Source organism: Neolamprologus multifasciatus, chromosome 19 (genome assembly GCF_963576455.1).
Source record: "Neolamprologus multifasciatus chromosome 19, fNeoMul1.2, whole genome shotgun sequence".
NCBI lineage: Eukaryota > Metazoa > Chordata > Actinopteri > Cichliformes > Cichlidae > Neolamprologus > Neolamprologus multifasciatus.
This window is the reverse complement of record NC_140457.1, coordinates 17,903,851-17,928,511: the sequence shown is the minus strand read 5'-3', so window position 1 is coordinate 17,928,511 and position 24,661 is coordinate 17,903,851. Positions and strand designations below refer to the sequence as shown.

The window sequence follows — 24,661 nt, the reverse complement described above, 5'->3', positions numbered from 1 at the left end:
TGTTCATAATCTGTAAAATTAATGAAACCTCTGATGATAATCTGAAATTATTTTGTTAAATCTGGGGTCAAACTTCCTCGTGGTATCAAAAAATGTTATTGAGAGTTTTCCTGGGTATCGTGACAACACCACGCAGATCATCGTGTCAAGCTTGCCATCCGGTTTTCAATGTAATCCGCAAGACGCACACAAAAGGCCTCCCTCATCTAATGCCGCCTGCTGCCCCAAAATCTCAAAGTGTGTCTAAAATTGGTTTAATGTACCACAAGGTTAGGCCTAGGAGATTCCACTTAATGCACTTCACGCCACACTAGGCTGCTGATAACAACCAATGCCACTGGGACAGCTGTGGAGCCAGCGATGGAACACCAGGTGACTGTTGCTATGACGACAACTTGCAGAGAAACGCAACAGAGGTGGAAGGAAGGGGTGTAAGGAGGAACAACTGAAAGAAAAAAAATAAGGGGATGTGGTGGTGGTGGTGAGGGGGGGGGGGGGGGGGGAATCTGAAATTGTGAGGATGCATGCCAAAAGACACCTGCAACCACATTATGACTCAGCTTTTAAGAGGTAAAACCCACACACACACACACACACACAAGCTCACGTCTTGGCCGCTGACATATCCATCAGGTTATTAAAAGGGAAGAGCTGAAAGCCTGAGTCACTACCTGCAGGCATGCTCACGAGACGAATCTAATTTAAGCCACAAAATATCATCTGACGCAATAACAGAGGTCGATGATAAGAAAGCTGCCATGAGACTCACAAGGGAAGTGGCAAAATGAGAAGCCTGGCGAGTATGTGTTATAATGAGACTTTCCCCCCTCTGTCTGTGGTAAGTGCAGAAATAAAAGACCTACAAAAATAAATAAAGGGGGAAAAAACGATTTCATGTTTCGATAAAGTGATCAATTCTTCATCCAAAAAAATAACTAAATAAAAATCCAAAAGCACCAAATCCTCTTTTACATAACAAAGACCTGCAGTGAGATGTACCACACAAAGATGTAGTAAACTTCAATCACTGTCATGTGTCAGAAACCGACCACTGCCACACATCCACAGCCCACTTTCCAAATCTGCTCCAGCTGTTTAGCTCAGCCAGGTTTCGAGCCAACAGGGCGGGGTCCTGTTGTTGTTTTTGAAGTGGCACATGAGAGCCCTACTCAAAGCTGACAAATAGCACAAACCCCTCCAGGGCAGCTTAGTGACTACATGTGTATTTGTTGTAACATGACCCAAACATGTCGTGCATGCAGCCCCATAGTACAGAGCAGAGGGCGTGTGAGTTTACGTGGCAGGAAAAAACCAACAAAGGACAGGAGAGACATTTTCCTGTAGTTTACACTGCAAACACGACCTGCTAATTCCTTGTTTACCTGCAGATGTGTAGACACTGAGTAAACATTTCCATGAACACTGGTGTTCCGAGCCTCACTTAAAGATATGCAACAACAGAAAATGGGGAATTTGGATTTTATATGATTAGAGCTTAAAAGCTTCATTGATTGTCGAATTACATAAGCTGATTTTACCTCCAATTGTTGCAGATCTAAAAGATGCCAACTCAGGCTCTGACGAGAGGTTACAGGGAAATTTCTCAGAGAAGACAAACTCAGAATATAACAAAGTAAGAAAAAACTAAATGAACTACAATTAGTGAAGAGCTGTCAGGCCGACTGAGAGTTCTTAGTGATTCCTCAGACTATTGCACAGGTATGCAAATAATCACAATTCAGCCCACTTTGACATAAACCCTTACCACTCTGCAAAAAACTCAATGTGGGGAATGCTGTGCTTTTTTCATAGTCCGTATTTTTAATCTTAGTTTCTACTAGTGTAGCTTTGCATGAGTCACAGTTCATAATAAGTCATCTTTATTTAGCTTCTCCTGGTATCTCTGAAACAAGCTTTCTCGTGTTATTTGCAGTAGATCATTAATAAGCAGTTTGAATAAATTGACTGTTGAGCGTATATTGTCTCAGTAATGTATGAAGATAAGGAAAATAAAAGGATAGATGGTCCCCTCTCCTTTGTATAACTGAAGCCAGTACTTTCATCTTCCTTTGAGTGAAACTTTGAGAGTGGATGTTATTGTCTATTTAAAATCAGCATGAGAAATGCCTTAAGAAGTCGGCTTGAAAGTAAATGGCGTATTGTGCGTCAAAGGGAGAGAAAAGGATTCCTGTTGCTCAACCTCAGGAAATGATAAAGTTGCATTCACTGCAAGACAGAAGCCTGCTCACGCCTGTGGCATTCACCGCTGTATCTTTCCTCCTAAACTTACAAACACACACATGTATAGCTTTCCAGGCGTCTGCTGAGGATTATCTTACATCCCAAAGGCTTGTTTTGCAGCCTCTTCCATTTCTCTCCCACACATGCGGGGTTTAATCACCAGATAGCAGCTTCCTCTCTCCGTCTCTCCCACACAGCTTCGTAAGTCCGGGTCAGCTGACGCTCGGCGACACAATGCGCCGGTGACCTCCGATCAATTACAGATCTCTCTAAGGACTCAATGAAAACAACGCTGCGCAAAATGACCACAAGCACACAGAAAAGGAAGCGTGACTATTAATCCCACGGGACAGAGACAAGGAATCGCAGAGGCATGAGAGACAATCAAAGGAGAAAGAAAACTTTCCTTAAAGTTCAAGTTTGATGTTTTGCTAAAATATTTTTTTTTGCAAATTCCTGGAACGAGGACAGTGAGTGAGAACATGTGCTATAGTACAAATCCAGTTAGCTTAGAATGAAAACAGAAACTGGGGGGGCTAGCTCGGCCAATTTAACTTTGTCTAAAGCTACATTTCTATGCAAGCCAATGCACATGCAAATAATTTATTTTAACATTTATATACATATTTATATATAAACATAAATAATTAAATATCAATTATGTACCCAGCAGCTTAACCAGCTGCAAACTCCACCTGAAACCTTCAGTCTTGCTAAGACAACATTATATTTTCTAAATTGTATTTACTAAAATCTAAGAAACTGTTTTACACAAGTAACATGAGCTCTTTTTCTTATCTCAGACATTAATTAAAGGTAATCGTGTTAAAAGATTATGGAGAATCTCATTTTCTCTGCTACCTGCAGACACATGATCAACTTCAGTGTTTCTCTGATGCAGCATGGTCTGAGTTCTGCATTATATTCAGCAACTAAATGTCCTTCCCGGCTACAGGTACATCATCCCCCTCCAGTTATTCTCTGTTCAGCTGCTCTGACAAGCCTGTCCGAGCAGCTCTGTGCGATCAGCTCCTGCTTCTTCTGAGGTCTGAGATGCTGCTGCTGGTTTATTCATCAAAACCCACATGCTGACACCTTGACAGGTCTCTGCAGCAACACAGGGTTCTCCTGCTCATTTAAAACCACTCCACCTTTCTCACTCCCTTTCCCATCTTTTTCTTTATCCACATTACAAACTCACCATGCACACCCAGCCTCTAAGATTTTCCCTGAGATGGTAATTCTGTAAAAAAATCGTTGCTTTGACCTCAATATAGTCTCTAAACCTTCAACATTCCCTCTGCTTACCCAGCTCCTCGTTCTCCTCATCGTTACAATACGTTATTTCTTAGCCTAAAATATCTTTGCAGAATTTTGGAAGAGTCAGTCAGCCATAGCAGGTGCTGAGGCTCCCTGTTATGTGTCACATTACTCACACTTTACCCACAACACTTTGTCTGGTGAACTTTAGGAAAACTCAAGTGATCCTTTTCCCTCTATATTTATGTTAGAGCTTGGCTTTAGATACAAGTTGCATGTTGTCATTAACCACTTACAATCTAATTAATCTCAGCTGGTTTTAAAGAGCCAATAGGATCATTTTTGAGTGTATGTAGCTTGTTTCTGCAGGTAAAAGGGTTGGCAAAGCCACCCACATGAACACTGCTCCTAAACTGCAGTCGAGGGATTGTTTATTTACGGTGCTATGTAACCCATTTACATTACACTGATGTGCGGGTTAGTTTGGCATGCTGTCAACCAAACAAGGCGGCGCTGCCTTGCGGTTCAACTACAAAATATGCAGCCACTAGCGAGCAAGCCAAGCTTTCTGTAGACGGCTGCAGGAGCAAAGGAAGCAGATCGCTCATATTTTAAATCCTTAGCATTAGCCTGCCGCCCTGAAGTGACAAACATTCGATTTAATGATACCGAGGTCTGTCAGACTTTGGGATAACACAACAACCTGGCAAAGCTCATTTCATTTGGGACACAGGTGTGCTGAATGAGGAAATACACACTGTTGGGTTGGTCACCTGAGAAATATAATAGTCACTTTTCTGGTTTTCTTGTTTTGATCACCACCAAATCCAAAAGGTAATTATCTGGCTTCACCTGCAACATACTCCACTATATTCCCCACATAGCAGCTAAATGTGTGTATACACTTAGCTGCTGGGCAGGGAGCACACTGAGCCACAACAGAGGAGGTCTGCAGCCGCCTAATAATAAAAACAAGTGCGAGTTAGCAAGATGTAAGCAACAAAAAGCCCTAACAGCTGAAGTGAACTGGCAGGTAGTAATTTAAACTGCCCTTGTCACAACACTCAGTGGATGTACCGTTATTATAGAAATATGGATCAATAAAACTTAGGTATAAGGCATTGCTTTTAATTTAGTAGCCTGTATTTGGAAAATATACTAAATAACTGTCATTATTGTGTTTCCATTTAAAAATGCGATGTACTCGGCACATGAGGATCACACAGACATGAAACTGAAATCCTCTGGGTTATACTCAAAACACACTGGTGTCTGGGCTGCTTCTCCTTGATAATTGCTGATAACAAAAGGTGACCTCCATTCATGCGAGCATAAATAAGAGCATTCCCTGTGGTATTCCTACAGACAAAGCAATGTTTCTACTTCAAACATTTATAAAAAACCGTCTGAAATGCAGCAACGTCCCAGTAAAAAGATTCAAATGAAGAGCCTAAGGCAACATTTTGCAGCTTATACGCCTACACTTACACCTGCATGTAAGATTACACGGGACTGAAAAGTGCTGGACGTTATAAATGTAAATGCATGTTTAAGAGTGACGTGAGAACATGTGTGTCCATGCCTCAGCGGCCACATACAAACACAGGCTGTGCCCCTCCCCAGCTGTTCCTTCCGGGGGTCTGGATCAGACAGCTGTCCCTCTGGCCTGAACAGAGCTCACACTGTTCTGAAAAAGACGTGCTCAGCACATTGTTCAGAGGTCTCTCTCCATTTCTGCCTCTCAGCGGGGTTCTGTCAGGCAGGCCAAACAAAAGACGCTAAAAAACACCCAACACTGGCACAGCCAGGCATAATGAGCATGGTAATGACACACACATACACAGGACTTAAAAGACAAAAACCTCTCTCTCCCCCTCAAAGACAGAGGATATACTTTCTTTTAAAATCAAACAGAAAATAAAGACCAAAGGAACTGAAAAAAAAAGCATTTCCAGCAAACCAACCTCTTAAATATTTTTTTTACTAAATAAAGACGTAGAAGTACTGCACTCACTGCACTCCAACAAGGAGTCTCCTCCTAAAGGAGACTCAAAAGGTAAGAAATAAGCATCTAGTCTTACTGCAAATTAACTCTTTGCTTCAGTGCTGGGATATTAAAATGGTTCATAATATTTGAATCATGCAGCATTGTTCTTTCAGTAATCCAGAAGAGGCTGGCGATCTGCTGTGGTGATGGAGCGTAGTCAAGACTCACCTAGCCCAGACGTGTAGATGGCTTTCACAGACTTCTTCATCTTGTACAGTACGCTGCGATCCACATCCAGAGCCTGGACAGACACACAGAGAAGAGCACATTAAGAAGTCAACGTTCAACTTCGTGCAAATTTATGGCGTGAAAAAGATGCCGCATGATAGTCTGCATGAGGTCTTTACTCTTCTTCCAAAGGTAAACTCAGTAGGATGTAGTGCAACAGTGTGCACAGAATACAGAAACACCAGTCTGTACGGTGCTTTTTCCTGTGAGGTAGATGGACATATCTGAATCGCTCATATTTGTGTGGAGATTTTGAGGTTTTGCAAGCAGCCATGCTTTGCAGTAACACAATGTACCACCTTTATTAAATGTGTACTGTTAGATAGTTACCTCCTAATCCCAGATTGCGCTTCTGCTCTGAATTGTAATGAGGAGTTGAGTGGTTTCGGTTTAGTCCACAACCTCAATCCACGCCTGTGTGTGGTCGCTACAGTTTGTGCGTTTCTAACCCGCCGATGTGGCTCCTAGCAATGTATTATTCAAGGTAAAGCCAAGAATAGACCTGGGCTCCCTCATTAGTCAGTGTGTCAGTGTGTGTGTGTGTGTGTGTTCATTACTGCAACGGCTCGTAGGGCAAGAACAGTGAGTAACTGAGGTCCATTGCAAGAAGGGCATTTTCCCCGCAATGAATATACACAAGTCTATGATTAACCAAAGTCACACACACTTGCACGCACAACCTTCCCTCCAATGCATTAAGGCTAGTCTCACAGAGAAAAGCTCACACAATGCGCCACTGTGTCGGTGATGACAGGAATCTTTTGGGGTGAGGGGGTTTTAGGAAATTAAGTTTTTAGGGACTTTATTAAGTATGTCTGCTTGACCAGGGCAAAGCCGGCGCCACTTTTCTCTGCCCCGCTCCCCGTCTTACTGACACCCATCGTATCCCCTCAACTCCCTGAAAACAAAAATAGACAATGACTCCCATTCAGCAATGTACTCACACATACTTCACACACACACACACACACTTTTTCTACTCTGCAATTGCACAAGATGCAATGACAAAACTTATTAAATCCATAAATCGGTGCCGTTTTAATATCCAGGCTCCGAGATGCTGAATAACTGCTCAGCACGTCGTTTTCCCTGAGGTCACATCTCACCCACACTGACAGAAAAAGAGGAAGCGATGAGAGACTTTGAAGGGAAAGTGACAGATAAATTAAGTGGCACTGGTTGAGGGAAAGACAGAATAAAACACAGAGCTCAGAGAAAAGACAAGAACATTTACAATGTCCTCTTTCACTCTTCTGTCAGTACGGGCTCACAGAGGCCACCTATAAGGGTAAAGAGGGGGGACCCTGTCAGTCTGTTAGGGGATACAGTTACACTCATGGAAGAGGGAAAAAAGACTAATGGGGTGTGGGGGATCAGTCTTGAACAGAATGATGAAACTTTCATAGTTTAACAGCATTTTAATGAGTTTAATGAGCTATAACATTTACACTTACTTCAATATAAAATTAGTGTAACTTCAAAAAACTGTATATTAAAAAATGGATAGAGAAACCATGAAACTACCAACTATTATGGAGCTGCCAGGTGATGATTTTAGTCATTGCCATCTTATGTCACGCAGGCTGTCACTACGTTAAATTGGACGCAAAGAGCACCAAATACCTCCTTGTGCTTTCTGGCATATCACAGCTGCTTGCCAACTAGTCTGCAAACACTATCCAACCACTTGCCAAGCAGCAGTGAAGGCAAAAAAGGCAAAACTTTTACTTTCAAAACCACTCGCAAACTGGGTGTGGGAACTGGTGACTGCCAGTGGACTACCCACTGGTCTCTAGGCCTGTAACTAAGAGTGGGTTTGACGGAAAACCAGAGGGATACAACTTACCATTCACAAGGTCGGCCATACTAATCGAGCCGAGGAGTCTTTTACAATAGGAAATCTCTTTTGAAACAAAAGCAGTCTACCCCTGATCACTGGAAAGCATGCTAGCTTAATGCACTTTGGCACTGGCGTGTTTGATGCAAATCACTAATTTGCAGATGAGAAAATTAGTTAGCAGATCAGCAGATTAGCAGACTGAGGATGGAAACATAGCAGGAAGTTTATTTCCCACATCCATCATGAAGCAAAAAGAAACATTACCCTAGCAGGAGAGCTCTCAATCAACTTCACTCACTTTTAGTGATGAATGATTTAACCTTCCCTTATTAGCAGACACTGGTGGGCATTTTCCTGTTTCATTACTCTCTTTATTAACTTCTTAATAGTTTTTTTTTTTAATATGTGCAGAACTGTTAACACAAATGCTAAACTAATAAGATACATGACACACTCCTGCCTTTGACAAATGCATTTAGTCTGCTCATTTCAGCTGAAAAATGCCCCGCGGTCACACTCACCTAGCCTTGACCCCTGAAACAGCAGCATATTATCCGCACTGTCAACCTCTACTTGGTGTTTCACAGAAGACCAAATCTCTCCCATATACAGTTCAGGCATTTTTCATGCTGTGAAAACACAGGCATGTGCAAAGTGCTAATATTTCACATTTCTAAATATAACTCCTCCCCCCCCCGAACATATGTGTTTATACAACTAAGCTTCCAGACAGCAGTGTCTGGTAACAGTAACATGTGCTAAAAATAAAATATGATGTATTTAACCAGAGGAACTGCGCAAATTAAAAGAAGCTTTTGCATATAAGTGGGACTTACAGTGCTGTGGTTTTAGTTCCTTCAGCTACTGTTAAATGACTCATTTGTAACATATGCCATTATCCCATTAGCTCTGTCTGGCTCAGACAGACTCTGCAGCTGTAGCTCTGACTGAGCTTCAATCGGAAAAAGGACTGAGGAAAAGTACAGCTTTCCTACAAAGAGTATCATCTCTGCATACGCCGCCAAACCAATTCAACTACACAAAGACTTTTAACCCAGAGCGCATTTTTTTAGTAGAGCTAATCTCACCTGGGACTTGCCTTTGTACATTAAGTCTACTCCAAGTGCTAAGAACGAAAGCCATAAAAGCACTCAAAGCATTTCTGCTGGTATCTGAGCTTCTGCGAGAGTGTAGAAGGCTTCCAGGAGGATCTCATTGATCCCCTCTTCAACATAAGGTGGAGTTAATGATTTTCAGGCTCAAAACATATCAAACATAGTGAGGGGTTGGCGCTTGAGGCGATATGATGTGCAATTTCACAGTTACCCTGTAACTCTCAGGGTGTCATGAAAACTGCCTCACGTATAGCTGAATTAATTTAAGCTAGCCAGCAATTTCAGAAAAACACGCTTGAACCTTTCATCTGCTTATTGATCATCTGAGGTTGAGTGTGTTTTGGTTTGGAGGACGAGAGGTCAAACACAGGTGAGCTGCTGAAGCTAACGCATGTGGCAGAATTTTACAGAAAAGTTTTGTGCATAAAAAATAAAAATAAAAATCATCTGTGTATGTTTAATTCATAATTTTAAAACACAAGTGCAAAATGTGTGCTGCATGCACTGAGATAACGGTTAGGTGCAAGCTCACACAGCTCCAGTTAAGTTGAACAGCGAGTTCTATAACAAGAGATAAGAATGATATGTTATATTAAAAAATACACGACACAAGACGAGGTCGGTAGTCATGGAGCACTCTGACTCTGACTCAGCGGGACTCTCTGGCAATAAAGTGCATGTTTTCATGGAGGACGACGAGCCAAATGGATCAGATTTACCACAATCTGTTAGTTTTGTGACTAAAGATTTTGGTGCATATGCTGTATCAGAGCAGTCAGATGGCAGCTATGTGTTCTGCATCAGTATCAGCAAACAGCCTCTATGTTAGAAGTTATTTGTCACTACTGCAAACTACACAGGGAAACACTGACATTCAGGCAACATTGATTTCAATGTGACCTCATTTGAGGTCACATTGAAACCTGTGCAGGTTATAACAGTTGTGATGAATAAAAGAGTCCAGCTTTCTTCACATAAAGCAGGTTTGTGTTGCAGTAGGTTTACAATGCATATGCAAACTGGGTGCGCTGGTGGATGCGGCACTATCCCAGAATACATTTCACTACTCACATGCTGCCTCGTGTGCTGCAATTGGCTAGAGTCTTCTCATTCTTGTGGATATTACTTTGCCATGTATCACCCCTCCTAAAACTGCTCCCCAAACAGGTTAATGGGACTCCCCCATGACAGATGCCTCCAGCTGGAAGAAAATGTGCCCTACCTAATTGCAAAACTAGCCCATAAGCTCCAAGAGTGCACGATTCCCTCCCCACACACTGGGTCAATGACCTGGTGCCGGAGTGCGAACCGATGGGTCAGAGCTATTTTCAGTGGCACAATATTAAACAGCCAATTTTTATGTTCTGGCTGCTCAGCTGTCAATACTTTGCTCTCACAGACCGTTACCTCTAAACCTCTGGTTGACCTCTCTCATAATAACACTAAGTGATGAGTCCAAGGCTTACATGCACATTGGAACAGGCATCTTGCCTCCCAAACACACAAGGTGTCCCCCGCTCAAGCACAAAGCACACCATCAATCAGCACAGAGTGGTCTGACAGGCCAGCAGGGTAATAAACCCACCAAACGCAGCAAACACACTCCTCTGACTCATTCTCACATGTCCCATCAATCACTTTCACACATTTGCACTCCGACGCACTGCCCACATTTGAGCATAGCGCGAAATTTTGTAAAAACTTGTTTGAAGCAGCCGCTTAAAAAAACAGTTTTAACCCAGAAATGTATTCACAGTGCGAGGGGAACTCCGCGGTGTTGTAATATTTCATCAGCCCAGGCTCCGAGCTGAATCCACACACACAATAGGCCTCGTCGCCCGGCCTGGAGCTGCTTCACCAGCCAAATTTATGTGACATTTCTGCGATGTCAGCCGTTTTCTCCTCCCTGTTAGCAGTTCACAGTAAACTAACTAGAAGCGCACTTTTCTCCCATCTTGTGCAAGGGGAGAGACCCAAACTGAATTCCACTGATAATCATCTTAAAGGCATGACATCAGCATCATCATCGTGGTGATTATAACAAAGCAGCATCTGCTGCAGCCGATCTGCGCAGACTAACGCAGGGTCACGGGGGTGACTGTCAGAGTGATCCATTCACTTAAGTTTGTACATTTCCTGAATTGCTGAGTATTATATGTCATGTTACTGATCGCCGTGAGCCCACAGCTGATAGATAATATCAGAGACAGAAGGAAAGAAGACACCGTAAAGCTGAATAATGCTGAGGGTGCTCAACTCCACTCCACTAAAGTTTACATTTAAAAAAAATTAAAAGAATTTAAAGGGTTTTTTTAAGAGGAGAAAAAAAAAAACAGCGGACAGATATCATTTCTGCTCAAACGGAGCACTCAAAGATTTTTTTTTAATACAACTTCACTCATTCATACCATCACTTTTTTCTATGCTTTTCCAATGCAAGTGCTTTCTATCCAACATTGATAACATTCATGCTCCGATGGATGCGTCGGAAAGCAAATTGGGATTGCTATCTTGCACAAGGATATTTGGCATGCAGATCAACAACCTTCCAATTAGTAGGTGACCTGCTCTAAACTAAAACTTACTTCAAATCTGGTTTCAGACTGAAAAAAGTGACATTATATAAAGGACAAAATAATTGTAACTGACAAAAGAACCTTTATGTCTTGAGAAGAGAAACAAAACCCAAAACATGGTGAGGTAGTGAGAACACGAAGACTTTACGTGCCCATGTGAGACAGCGGGGAGTGATCGACAACGCCAGCAAAAGTGGGTCCAGCTAAGAGGCCTGTTTTATCGTAGCAGTTTCCACCTCTTTCTCCTCTGTCTGAAGAAGAAACACATTCCTGGATGATTGCATGCAGGAGTGACTGACAGACAAGACAGAGACCCAGCCCCATTGTTCCTGCCAGCTAACTATCTCCTGATGACAGCATGTCTGCTTTGCAAGATGCCGTCCCTATTTCCTCAGAGGCCCCATCAGCAGACAACAAACACGTTCAATTTTAAAGAAAGGCAATCCGAGAAATCTTCACACACTTCTCTGAAGTTCACACACACGCGCACATCTGCGCTCTGTCTGTGCGTCTTTATAAGTTGTCTTATAACCTTGCCTTACCCTTTAAGCTCCCCACCGCCTGCGACAGCCACCCAAGGAAGCGTCTGCTTCATATAGTGGAAACCGGGGAGTAAGAAAGCAGCAGCCTAGGATTTGCTGCATGTGTTGGTACAGTAGCTCCACAGAAAAAACAACTACAACTAAAAGAGTGAGTTAATAGGACAGAAAATGCCTAAGTTTTGATGTGAAGATCATTTGACTGCACTCAACATCACGTTTATTATATTTATTTCCCCACTGCGAGGTGGTCAGCCCACACAGCAAAAACTGGAACAGGATCTCTTAATGAGACAGATCTAACTTCAGATCTTAAACCGCAGATGAGCTGTGTAAAAGATTTCACAGGCCAAATAGCAACTGACTCACAGCGATTAGCAGGTCGACCACTATTCAATTCAATTCAATTCAATTTTATTTATATAGCGCCAAATCACAACAAATGTCGCCTCAAGGCGCTTCATAGATACAGAGAAAAGCCCAACAATCATATAACCCCCTATGAGCAAGCACTTTGGTGGTTTGGAGGAAGTAATTATTGAAGTTAACTCAGAAAGATCGATTGGAGAAAAAGAGTCTAACTTAACATCAATGGTACTAAGAGTAGCTGTAGATAATATTACATCTGTGGGATGATTATTGGTAATTTTTTCTCTAATGATAAAAATTTTATTTGTGAAGAAGTTCATGAAGTCATCACTAGTTAACGTTAAAGGGATGGTTGGCTCAAAAGAGCTCTGACTTTTTGTCAGCCTGGCTACAGTGCTGAAGAGAAACCTAGGGTTGTTCTTATTTTCTTCAATCAGTGATGAGTAGTAAGCTGTTCTGGCTTTGCGGAGGGCTTTCTTATAAAGCAACAAACTATTTCTAAATGATGATCCTCTAAATTTGTGACACGCCATTTCCTCTCCAGATTACGAGTCATCTGCTTTAGGGTACGTGTTTGAGAATTATACCACGGGGTCAGGTACTTCTGATTAGAGACCTTAGTTTTCACTGGAGCTACAGTATCCAGAGTCGTACGTAGTGAGGAGGTGAAATTATTAACAAGATAATCGACCTCTGTTGGGGTAGCGTTCAGATAGCTGCTCTGCTCTGTGTTGGTACAGGGCATTGACGATGATAACAGTGGCTGGATTATATTCTTAAACTTAGTTACAGCGCTTTCAGAACTAGCGCTACATAAGTGTCTTATGAACATCTATCATTAGGTGTACGAGGTTAACGCCCATCTATACACTGTGTGAGACTGCATCTAAAACTTTCCCTTTTTTTGAGTCACCTGGGGGAAAAAGTATACTTGGGCCCAAGAGAAACATAAATAAAACATTACATTTGTATGCAGTCTTCTCTGAAACATTGCAAAAAAGGGACAAGTCAGGTTTTCTGCAGGTGTGCTGTTGAAGCAGCTGTACAGTGCAAAGTACTGACCAGCCTTCGGGCTGCTGTCTGCACTTCCATATGTTTCACAGTGTAAACACAGGAAGGGAAACTCGCTCTGTGTCGGTGAAGGAAGATCTGTGTCTCAGCTCAAAACTCAGAACACTGAAGTAGACCTACTATGCTTTTCCTTATATCTTGTCATAAGTCTCCCTTCACAGTGGTTATTATTATATTAAACAAATATTGAGGTCACAATAGCCACAAGTAATCCCCTTGGAGAGCTTTTTAAACTCTTGGCTCTGTATGATGTTGTATGATGTGAAGCAACATGTTTAATGTGGCTTAATATGATCATCTCAGTCACAAAGGTGCGACACTGAGCGCAGAAGCCCGTCTCTCTTCCTGTTCAAACCTTTTGTTTGCGAGGAACAGGAGCTAAGAAAAAAGGCTCAACCCAACAGTGGATGAATTTAGTTGCATCGAGGCTCAATGTAAGTAAATATAAGGGCTACTTTGAAATGTATAATGAGTATAATATGTCCCCAAACATGCAGACATTAAAACCAAGGGGCATGTCTCTGAGGAAGCTGTGCTCAAGCCATGCCGTTTTCTTATGTCTCTGCTTCTGATATTCCACCCGAGACAGATTTTATCTATAATCTCGATTTTAAACCTCTTCAGCTCAGCTGCAGATGAATTCCCTCTTTAAAAGAGCTCCTTTAAAGACACTTTCAAGTGTTTCATTCACAACTTTTCTCTGTGCTGAGTGAGAAAAGTCAATATTTGGACAGAGGTGGGTTTCGTGGAGCGGACTGCTAACGGGCCATAGTTGCAGGCTTTCTCTGTTCCCTCAACTGCTGAGATGTGAGAAGTCAGTCTGCCTGAGGTCAGCGTGGAAAACTCCACGCTGACATGAGCTCATTAACACAGAAATGCGTACATTTTTGCATCTCTGGTGACAGAACTGATGAAGACTCCAGCACAAAGCTAAGCATTGACTACATCTATTATAAGTCAACATCTTTTTCCAGGGAGCCTAATAATTCCAGCTTGAACTCACTTGGGAAGTTTCGGTTTCGTTTCTGTTTAAGTTTTCTCCCCAACTGCAAGTTTCTGAAAACATCTTATCCACCCACAAGTACTTTAGCACCGCGCACTCACTGCTTTACAGCTCCTTGGTGAGCACTACAAAGACCGCTGCTGGACCACAGCCTTGACTACCAGCTGCCAGAAATCACACTGGGATGACAACATCAACTGCAGCGCTTTAAGTGGCAGAGAAAACAAACTTTCATGTTAAGTCCCAAGGCGTATTTCAGGGTGTTTTACATTTTACAAGGTGAGAGACCCCAATGCAAGTATGGTTTCCTTTTGGTTTCCCCAGACAGCTGCACTGCATCAAAGTGAAATGCATCTATAGCATCTGAGTAGCCCCAGCCTGTCACTAACAGATTCAGGTCTGCATCACTGTATCCACCACGCTCTGTGCATGACTTCAAATATAACATAAAAGATCTTAAAAATGAGGGTTAAATGAGCAGCAGGCATAAGACCCCAATGGCGCCATGTATTTAAAACCTGCTAAAACGGTCTGCCTAACTTTGAGGGGGAGTATTTAATGAAGTTTATAAAAGTAGCAGGAGGCTGATAAAAGTTTGCAGGAGAGGGTGAGGGGGAAATAAGGACCAAATGTGCTGCACTTTGAGGAAGGAGTGGGGAAAAAACCCTCCTCTGACTTCACCTTAAAGTTTCTGTTTGGCTTCTTTTCACACGGACATTTGTGCCAGCTTCACGGTGTCAGAGACTCCTGTGCCAGAGACCAACAGTTACAACATGATGCCTGAGAGACAGAGGGGAAAATGACCTGTTTTCTCCTGGAAAACTCTGCTGTAAAAAACTACAGAGACCACGATTGTGTTTGTGTGCTGTTGTTGGCTTGAGAGCGCACTTCAGACGTAGAGACGAGGATGACCTGTATTTCACACAACCCTCTCTGAACTCCGCCGGGAACTCAGAACTTGAAAAGAGCTCTGATTGACATGAACTCACTCTGCTCTATGAAACTCAGACAATCTGAAAAGTGTCAGACTCGGGAAATCTCTGCAGATAAAACCTGCTTCACAGGTAAAATTACAGGAGGTATCACTGTTTCCACTGCTGCAGCAGACTCCCACAAATAAATTCTACAAATCTATTTTAGAGCATTTGCTATATGACTGAACATTTAATTTATGACTGATATTATGAAAACTGCACAGCAGGAGGACAGATGTTGGATGTTGCGGAGCAGTACTACAACTGAAGGGTGGTGGTGCAGGTTCGACTGGAGGTTTCACACCTTCCAAACTACCGATGTGTAATTCCAGCACCGTACAACTGATCTTAGGCCCCAAGCGAGTCAGAAGCAATCAAACTAAGATTGCCTTGAGAGCCTCTGAGGAGGCAACGCTAGAACAAACAAAGGAGAGGTCTGGGTCAGATCTCTGAGTGAAAGTGACAACAGGACAGCACAACTGTGAGGATTCACCCCTCTCACGGCACCGTGGGCCTAAGCAACATGGAGTGGAAAGGACTACAAATCAATAGTGGAGTTCATTAATGGAAGAGGTAGAGCCTGTGAGGGAACAAAAGCCATCAAAAGCAGCCGTCTTTGACAATCTGGGCTAGGACACTCTGATGGATGAGATGGGCTTTAATTTCCAGGCATCCCCAAGTGCCCCTGGTGTCTAACCCCCTAACTTCTGTTTAGGACAGAGAGAAGCCAGTTTGTCCTTTAACCTCAGTCCTTTTCACCATGCCGGACTCAGTTTCTGACTATTTTCACCCTGTCTCCTAATGAAACAGACTTATTAGGTCTAACAATGACTAACAGGCTGCAATAAAGGAAAATAAATTCACTACAAAGTCCTGATGCATTCACCCACAAGTCTAGACAGCACACAAAACTGAATAAAATCATATTACATCCTAACAGTCAAAGCCACGGAGGATAAAAGGAATCAATGCTTTGAAGATACTGGGACAGGGCTGGGACGCTTGCCGCTAACAGATCTTAATGAGGTACATCATAGAGAGTCCTGGCCAGAGTTCATCTGAGGAGGATGATAACACAAACACTGCATTACCAGGCCCCAGACACCGGACAGCCACCTCCCATTTGAAACCCTTGGGAATCATTGAGTTAGCAGTCCCACACAGATAATGAAAAGGGACTTTTACCACAGATGTAGTCATAAAGTGAGAGTGTTTAATCACATGCAACATGTCTTTCCCCAGATATCAACTTTAAGTATTCCATCACCAGTACCTCAAGCAAGATTACTATAGAAAATAAACTAAAAGCTAAAAATTCAAGAGCTCATCCCAAGATTTGGCTTTGCTTCAACATACTTGGCCTATTCTGGTGCCTTAACTACAGTTAAGGCAAAGTCGAGGGACAACGGATAAAGAGTTAGAATGAAGGGAGGAGACAAGACTGCTGTGATCGTGCCAGAAATCCCATTTCAATTACTGAGAGCATCATTAAGCTTCTTTGGTGGGATACTGAAGACTGGCCGAGGTGGCTGGGGGTTTGGGTTGCTCACTTGGACCAGACGGCACATTTAGACCGTATGTGTAAGAGCTTATAGATCCAACTGTGTGGCTCTAAAGCTATTAGATGAGGATTGTCCCTGCACTGATAATCCTTCTGTCTGAAGGCTGTTAAAACTTTCCTCCAGGCCACCTGTTCCAATGGGGGTGCAGCTGCTGTCCCTGACCAGGTCACAGCCGTTAACACCAACCACGCCTGGGATGGGGGCAGCAATCAGGACAGGAGAAGGCCACGCTCTCTTTAGGCCCGGGAGCTGCTGGAAAATCAACACAAGCCAGCAGAATGACATGTGTAAAATAAGTTAGGAGACCACATTTGTCTTTAGATGTTGACACATCCACCACAAATTGTTGCACTTTAGGTAAAACATGTCAACGCAAATAGTAGAAGAGAAGAATAAATGTTTTGTCCTGCTCCAACCGGTTATGCAGAACAGACTAGAAATTAAGAGATATCACCATGTGCTAACAGAGGATAGCGTCAAGTTAGAGCATGTACCCATAACAACTGGTGGCTTCAGATTAGGCTTAGAGGTGCTATAAAGAGATGAGAGGCTAAAGACTCAGAGCAGGCAGTAATCAGCTGCTGTTTTTTTTAAACACACTGTTTTTTTCATAAGCCACATCCCCATGTTGCACACCAGCATTAGAAAAGTTAGTAACAGTCTGTGAGAACCAGACTGCAGACTGGTATGGGCAGCAAAGCCAGCACCCGTGCATGCTGTGAATGCCATTTCCATTCCCAGAGATACTCACAAAATAATCTCACTACAAAATCAAGTGCAAATAATCCAGCAGGCTTTACAATGCATAGCTGGCATGCCAGAGTCATGGACCTCTGTTGGGTGAATTAATAGCCAGATGGATGAATAATGATGCTAGCCTTCAAGACCGAGTTACCCCCAACTGCCCTCAACGCCAGGAACAATCCATGAAAAGCTGACTTGGCTATAAATAACCGTTATTCATCTGCGAAAAATGAATAAACTTAACAATGAGATAGAGGCCAGAAGGAGAGGCCCACTGAGTGGGTGTATTAGAGGGCATAAGCCATGCAGTATTCTGCATCAGTCATTTATTATTGCCATTACATCAAGAAACGGATTTTTTTTTAGCATTTCAATGAGCTTGAAGTCACTTAAAGCTTCAGACTGGACCTCTAGTTGCTCCGTGTCATGGTTCATTAAGTTTTCTGGCTCAGTAACCTGAGCCGTTTTCACAAAAGCACTGCAGCCCTGAGGCTCTTGAACCAATGGAAGTGCATGTAAAAATGCAAATTTTAAACCGCCTGATCGGACATCAGCAGATCTTTAACCTGTTGTTTAACCTGCCTTGCAAAAACTCTGTATGCACGCATGGGCAAATAGATGTCTTTGGTGCTGCATCCTGCATGCGGTATCCTGACACGTCACTTACAATGGCATCGAGCCCAGTTGACAATGCCCTTAAAACTGCTGGTGCTACAGAAAAGCATGTATTCCTCAACCAGATGGCAAGTGGTTTCTAGACATTGCCAGCTGTCACCAGGTGAAACCGGCTGCTGTAGCAAGTCAATTTAACTTTAATTACATAGTACCAAATCACAACAACAGCTTCACATTGTAAGCTAAAGACCTACAACAACCTCCTTGCAACTGGTCTCTAGTTCATCACCATGGTTGCCTGTAGACTGCATGAAAAATGGTGACTTGTAACAAACGCTTGTGATGCAAACCAGAATTAGAAATGTTGACTTTCAAAGTAAAAGTTGCACCTTTTGGAAAGTGCTGGTTGAAGCAGTAAGCAACTGTTACTTTGAAAGTGAACGGTCTCCACTTCTGGCTTGCATCGCAGTTTCACTGTAAACCAAAGTAAACACAATGTACAGTAAACAGCGAGTGTTTGCAGACAAGTTGACACCTTCCATGAAAACTATTGTCAACCACCGCACCCAACTTGCAACTAAAGCAATCACGGGAAGGTTTTTGGTGCAGTACCATCTACTGAACTTTGCAGCCAATTTCACTCCAGCGACTGCCAGAAACCTCAACAGGTTAAAGAATATAAAGTTCTCCCTAGCACTCTGTGGTCAACAGTGAGATCACTTAACACTCTCTTGGTCTGTGTGAGCAGGGCTTTAGCAGTCAATTTCACAGTGAGTGCCAGCAACCAGTCACAAACAGCCAGGAGATAAACATTTTCCCCCTCTAGTCTTGTTTAACTGAGGCCTTACCTAAACCACGCACTTAGAGCAAGCTGTAAGGTGTCTTTTTGTTAAATGTTGAAACACTTGCATGATAAGTGGCCTTTCATAAATACTTTATGCTACTTTATATGAAGTAATTGTCTTCCTTTGTTGTGTGTGTGTATTGTGGTGGACAATGTTTTACATGATCCTTAAAATAAAAAAGAAAAGAAAACACACACACACAAAAGCAACACACATATCATGTAACTATACAACAACAGAAAGGCAAATATACTGAGGTCAAGGAACAAGTTAGGGATACTTTTACATACCAAGCTGCACCGGGGAGGCAAGCACTCTACCTGTCAAACAACTTTAAATGAGAAAGCAGCTGTAATGTCATAACGGATATTATGTGTCTGCCTGCAAAGGGTTGATCAAAGGGCTGAGAACACAAAAGCTTGTCTTGAATATCAAGTAGTGACGGCTGTTTTACAGCCCCAGACGCTGCTGCTCAGCAGTCTAAAGTATGACTAACATCTCTTTCATACCGTTAGCCAACGGTTTGAGAGGACTGTTGATGTTACACATCGCGAACCCAGTAAGTGACCCACTTTACCACAGAATGAATGTACTAGTAATCCTTTAACCTCCTCTGTGAGCTTCAAGCGCAACATAGTGACAGTACACGAAACTACCAGGTACTGCTGCCAAAGATAGAAGTGAAAGCACATGAGATTCGTTCCTGGAGACAACTATTGATTGCAGCTGTTTTAGGTGTCTGTCTGCCAGGCAGCCTTTAGTAACTGAAAGAGAAAAAAAAAAGGTGCAAAAACAGACCTGAGACGACTACAATGTGTGCCAATTTCTGACTTCAGCGAAACATACTCATGGGTTTCTCCTCGAGTGAGCCTTGAGTACATGACTCTGCAGCGTGATCAATAGACAGGGATCAGATCATCCCTCAGGGCAAGTCCTGCTTTCCACTTGAGCTCATGGTTTTTCCTGATATGCACAGTCTGTGTTATATTTGGTTGCTTCATTTAAAAAAAAAAAAAAAAAAAAACCCTGACAGCTGACATAATAACGACTGCCTCGGTGTCATATTTTTAAATAAGGAATGCGAAAAAACTATTACAGATTATTACAAATAAAGAAAAACAGATCCTACATCTCGACTGAAAAGTGTGCCCAGAGCAAAGTCAGCACAAGTGTTTTACATGAGCACAGAGGGGGGCCATGACACAAAGCCCAATATCCTCTTACTGGATAAACAGCTTTTTATTGTTGTGGTTTTTACAAACGAGCACCCACATGCGCACAAGCTCTCTGAATGGCCTCCTAATAGCCAGCACTTTAAAGCTACTAGCCTAATTAAGATTCTGTCAGATGCAATTAAGTTTGGAAAGAAATAATTACACAACAATGTGCACCCGTTTACATAAACTCTCAGAGCGGTGCAGTCTCCGCTTTGGTTAACATGTTTAAAGCTTTTCTATAAACAGCCAGAAACAAAGATCAGAGCCTTTAAAGAAGTTGAGACTGTAAGCCCATCAGGTACTTTACAACAGGCTTCATTAGGAAAACAGATTATTGGATGCAACCTTCCAAAGAGGTGCAGCGTACAGGTTTATAAGCAGTTTGCATCTCCAAAACAGTACAGGATAAAGCAGATAAACCTCCTGTATTTTCCCAAACAGCAAACAGGACTGTTTTAACACTAGTAATCATTCCTTTCTACTAATAAATAACCCATTGCCAAGTTATAATGGTGGGCAAGCTCTAACGATACACTACTGCACCATAAAATGCATTTTTTGTGCAAATGATAGCAGTGTGGTCATTTTATAAAAACACATTTTTAGTGGAGAAGCTCTACTTGTCGAGTGGAGCTTGTACAGGGAAACAAAGCTCACAAGTGTCACCTGAAATCATATACCAACCCACTATAGCATCACAGAGTACACTGCTGCTCTGTCCTCGACTGTCAGCTGAAGGGTAAAAGCAAAGAAATGAGCACTTGTACAGCAAACAGAAATATAATGCTGAAAACAGCAGTATAAAATCTTCATCCGGCATTCATGACTAGACAGTTTGCAGGTGTATTATTATACTCGAGGTTAAATGCGTGAAGTACGCTGTCCATTTGACTGCTAGTCAGTTTTTTCCAAGATGAGCCACCAGGAAGATGTGCACCACTAACAGGTGCTCGTGCACGCATGTGTATGTAAATGTGTTTATGTTTGCGTGCATGCGCTTGAAATTCCAGGCAGGCCTGCAGACAATGAGAGGAAGTGTTCCCCTTCCACTGCAGCGTTTAATTGGTCAAACAGACCAAAGTGAGCGAGCTCCGCTAGGCCCAACAATAAGGCCCTGTGTTCCCTGAGCCTCGGCTTTGGGCAGGTCAATGTGAAACAACAACACGCCACTCTGTGCGCCTCTCCAGCGGCTTCAACGGCAGCAGCACTCTAAAACAAAGCTGCTGAATTAGTCTCTCAACCCAACAATTCAAGCTCAAAGCCACCAATTACAGCTGACCTGCTATTTAAGAAGAGAAAAAACACTTTTATGTTTACTTCTACGGGAAATGACATTGAGCAGTGCTGAAAATCCTTCCCAACTGGAGATTAGTGGCTATTTTAAAAAAAAATAAAAAAATAAAAAAAGAGCAGCAGCAAAAAAATAAATAAATACATGAAAAGGTTGAGGCAAACTATGTGCAGAATGGTGGCTGATGCCAAGGAGAAGCACCTGTCAGCTAGAGCAGGTGTGTGACCGTCTGCCTGGCTCAGTCCTCCGTGGCTCAGTCCTCCATGCACGCACACACACATATACACAGGTTAAAAATGAAGCCACAACCCTCACCAAGGTGTGGAGGATCAGGAAGCTTAAGCTGACACTGAGCCCATATGTGGATTATCTAAGCCACCAGATTCCCTCATCTTGTCATTTTTATTTATTTATTTTTTTAAATAAAAAGGTGTTGGATGGAAAAATGACTGCACCAGTTCCAAAACTTTTTTCTTAATGACACCAGAATTAAACCTCCCATTACCTCCACATGCCACCCAACGGCAAACAAAGCAGCGACACACTAACACACATAACAAACGGAGCTACTCATGTGGGAAATTCTATTTTTACCAGGAGGCAGGGCGAGGCTCTGCCATTACAGTACACAAAGTAGGGAAACTACAACAAGAGAGGGAGGGAGGCAGCAGAAGGCTGTCAGGAAACAAAGCGGAAGTGTCCTTCCTCCTGATGACCTGCAAGTTAAAGGAGAACACAAAGTGCTCTCTGTGCAGGAACAGGGAAAAGTCGTGTATATTTGACTGATTTCTTTCTTTTTTTTAAATCCTCTCACAGCCCCTAATATACCTCATTCATTTACTCTGTACATGAGACATCTATTGCATGTATAGTCCTCTTAGAAAAGAGAACCCCTCCTCTGTTATACATTTTTAGATTCCTTCCATTTTGGGGAATCGGGGGTTTACGGATAGATATGTTGTAAATGTTGTGCAAACCTTTGAGGACTGATCTCTAATTGGACATTAAAATTAAACTGAATTACAACCAGAGCACATTGTAGACCCAAAACAGTAATAAACATCTAATTAATGATGTCTGAGCTTACCAAAGCGTGAATATAAAGGTTAAGGGATGTGTAAGTGAGTGGTAACCGTTTACGTCACTACCTGCCAATACTGGAAAATCTGAATATAACTCATTTATGTTTGCAAAACAAGGGGCTACCATCACTCACCTCCTCCAGGGAAGCCACTGTATTCCTACACTGGGACATCCTGGTGGTGAAGTTAGAGGCGGTCGGCGATTTGTAATCTTCATTGGTCTCTGCCACAAACTCTGCAACTGTGATTTGGTCCGGCATCATTAATCCCTTCTTGCTGATAAGAACGAGCCCCTTTTTCTTAACCCCCTTCTCGTCTGCGTACTTCTAGGACTGAAAAGTTCAGAGGAGCAGTAGCAGCAGTTGTGTGTGTGAAGGTCCCCGCGGGTAGTAAACCATCTCTGTGTTATTCCCTTGTTTGCTCCCTACACAATCCAGCGCAGCAGTGCTGCACGTTGCCGCTCTCACCGCGCCGTGCTTTACAAGGTGATGGATAAGGTTAAATCCCTCCTGCCTTTTTATCCCGCTACTCCATTCAGTTTAACGGCCAGCCGGGTGGTCACAGGGGAAAGAAAAGCTTCCTCGGCAGATCCCGCTGTCCTCTCTCGGTGTCCCGAAAACCTGCGGCAGAGCAGAGGTAACTTCTCCTTCCTCCAAGCCCCGGGAAACAACAACCAGGCGTTTCAACTGGAGCGCAAGGAACTGACAAAGGTAGAGGAGGGGGTTCAATGAACCCGCACCAGCCAATGGGGACACGCCGCGTTCAGTGCTGCTTGTAAATTATAGCACCGCAGTAGGAAGGTGATTTCTGTGATATATATGGACACTGTAGTGAGTGTGGGGGCTTCAGTTTTCACGTTGATATGAACCTTTACATTTGATAAAAGTAATACAAACTGTGATTTCAATCAAAAAATACTGTAGGGCACACAAACAGTATTGTGTATCTGCTAGGCTAGCTGTACTCAGTCCACATATGACTCTGATACCTTTATGGTAATTTTATACATGCCACTTTTAAATCTTGGAGGAAAACATAACATAACATATAAGTTAATGTAGAACATCACTGATATTGCACAAATTAGTGCCTGAGGGCATCACCAAAGGGCTGCAAAGTGGCAAAACACCCTACCAATAATACTACATGCAGGGGTTTTAGCCTATAATCAAAAGTGACATAAAGGGTTAAGTAAGAATGTGTGTATTAAATGCACAATAGAATATTACATACATGTCATGTGTTAAATTATCTAAACTCAGTGCACTGTCCGCGTTCCACGAGTCAGTTTTTGCGCTTACCGAAATATTTCCTACAGACCTTTAAAGCATCACTTTGAGTGTACAGTCGCTTGCTGGTTCTGTTTTTTTAAGGTGGAGAGAGGAGAAGCAGCCGGGTGTAACAAATTGGCGGCACTATCATAATCAAAATGCGGTTTAGAGTGTCATTTTTGCAGGTCTGTATTTCTGTAATGCTCATAAAGCAAGCAGTTCTTATTCTGTACAAACACAGTTACTTTTAAAGGAATGATCATCACTAAAGATAATATCTGAATCCAATTCTATGCGGCTAAACACCTAAACAACATTTTATTTTGTGTAACAGTGGGTTGCTGTTCAGATGTTGCCTGTGATTTCAAACAGAACCTAAAATACTCCAGCAGTAGCTAAAGCATGTACAGTATTCATTCAAGCAGCCCGCTCATCATGGCTCAGTGAATCAGAGAATAAAGACTTAAAATAACTGGATTGAATGTGATTGTTTGGATGCTGATGCTTAAAGGTGAGCATCGTTAATGTGACTGTGCTGCATGAGAAGATTAAATGGAAAATACCTATTTTTGATCTCTTGTTCTCATCTTGATAGTGTCACAGCTCCTGCCACATCTTTGATAAACAAAGGTTCAAACAACAAACAACAAAAAGTTCCAGATTTATGTTTGAAGAGGACTAGCACCAGTGCAAGGAGGGAAACCTGATGATGTGCTTTCTATAATCTTTTTGTCTGCCTACACTTTAGAGTTTGTTTAGTATATGCAGTGT

The 24,661-nt window shown here is 42.5% G+C and overlaps 1 protein-coding gene across 4 annotated transcripts in view; it reads right to left on the bottom strand.

Annotated features, from left to right (window-relative positions):
- The window catches only part of asap2a (ArfGAP with SH3 domain, ankyrin repeat and PH domain 2a), a 60,061-nt gene extending 36,729 nt beyond the window's left edge, over positions 1-23,332 (bottom strand). For all 4 annotated transcript variants that reach the window (XM_085144283.1, XM_085144284.1, XM_085144286.1 and 1 more), the window contains exons 1-2: positions 22,754-23,332; positions 5,717-5,789 (exon numbers count right to left, since the gene is read on the bottom strand). In XM_085144283.1, coding sequence (XP_085000409.1) covers positions 5,717-5,789; positions 22,754-22,882 — 202 coding nt within the window. In that variant the 5' untranslated portion in view covers positions 22,883-23,332. The remainder of the gene's footprint in view (positions 1-5,716; positions 5,790-22,753) is intronic.
- Between the last annotated feature and the right edge of the window lie 1,329 nt (positions 23,333-24,661).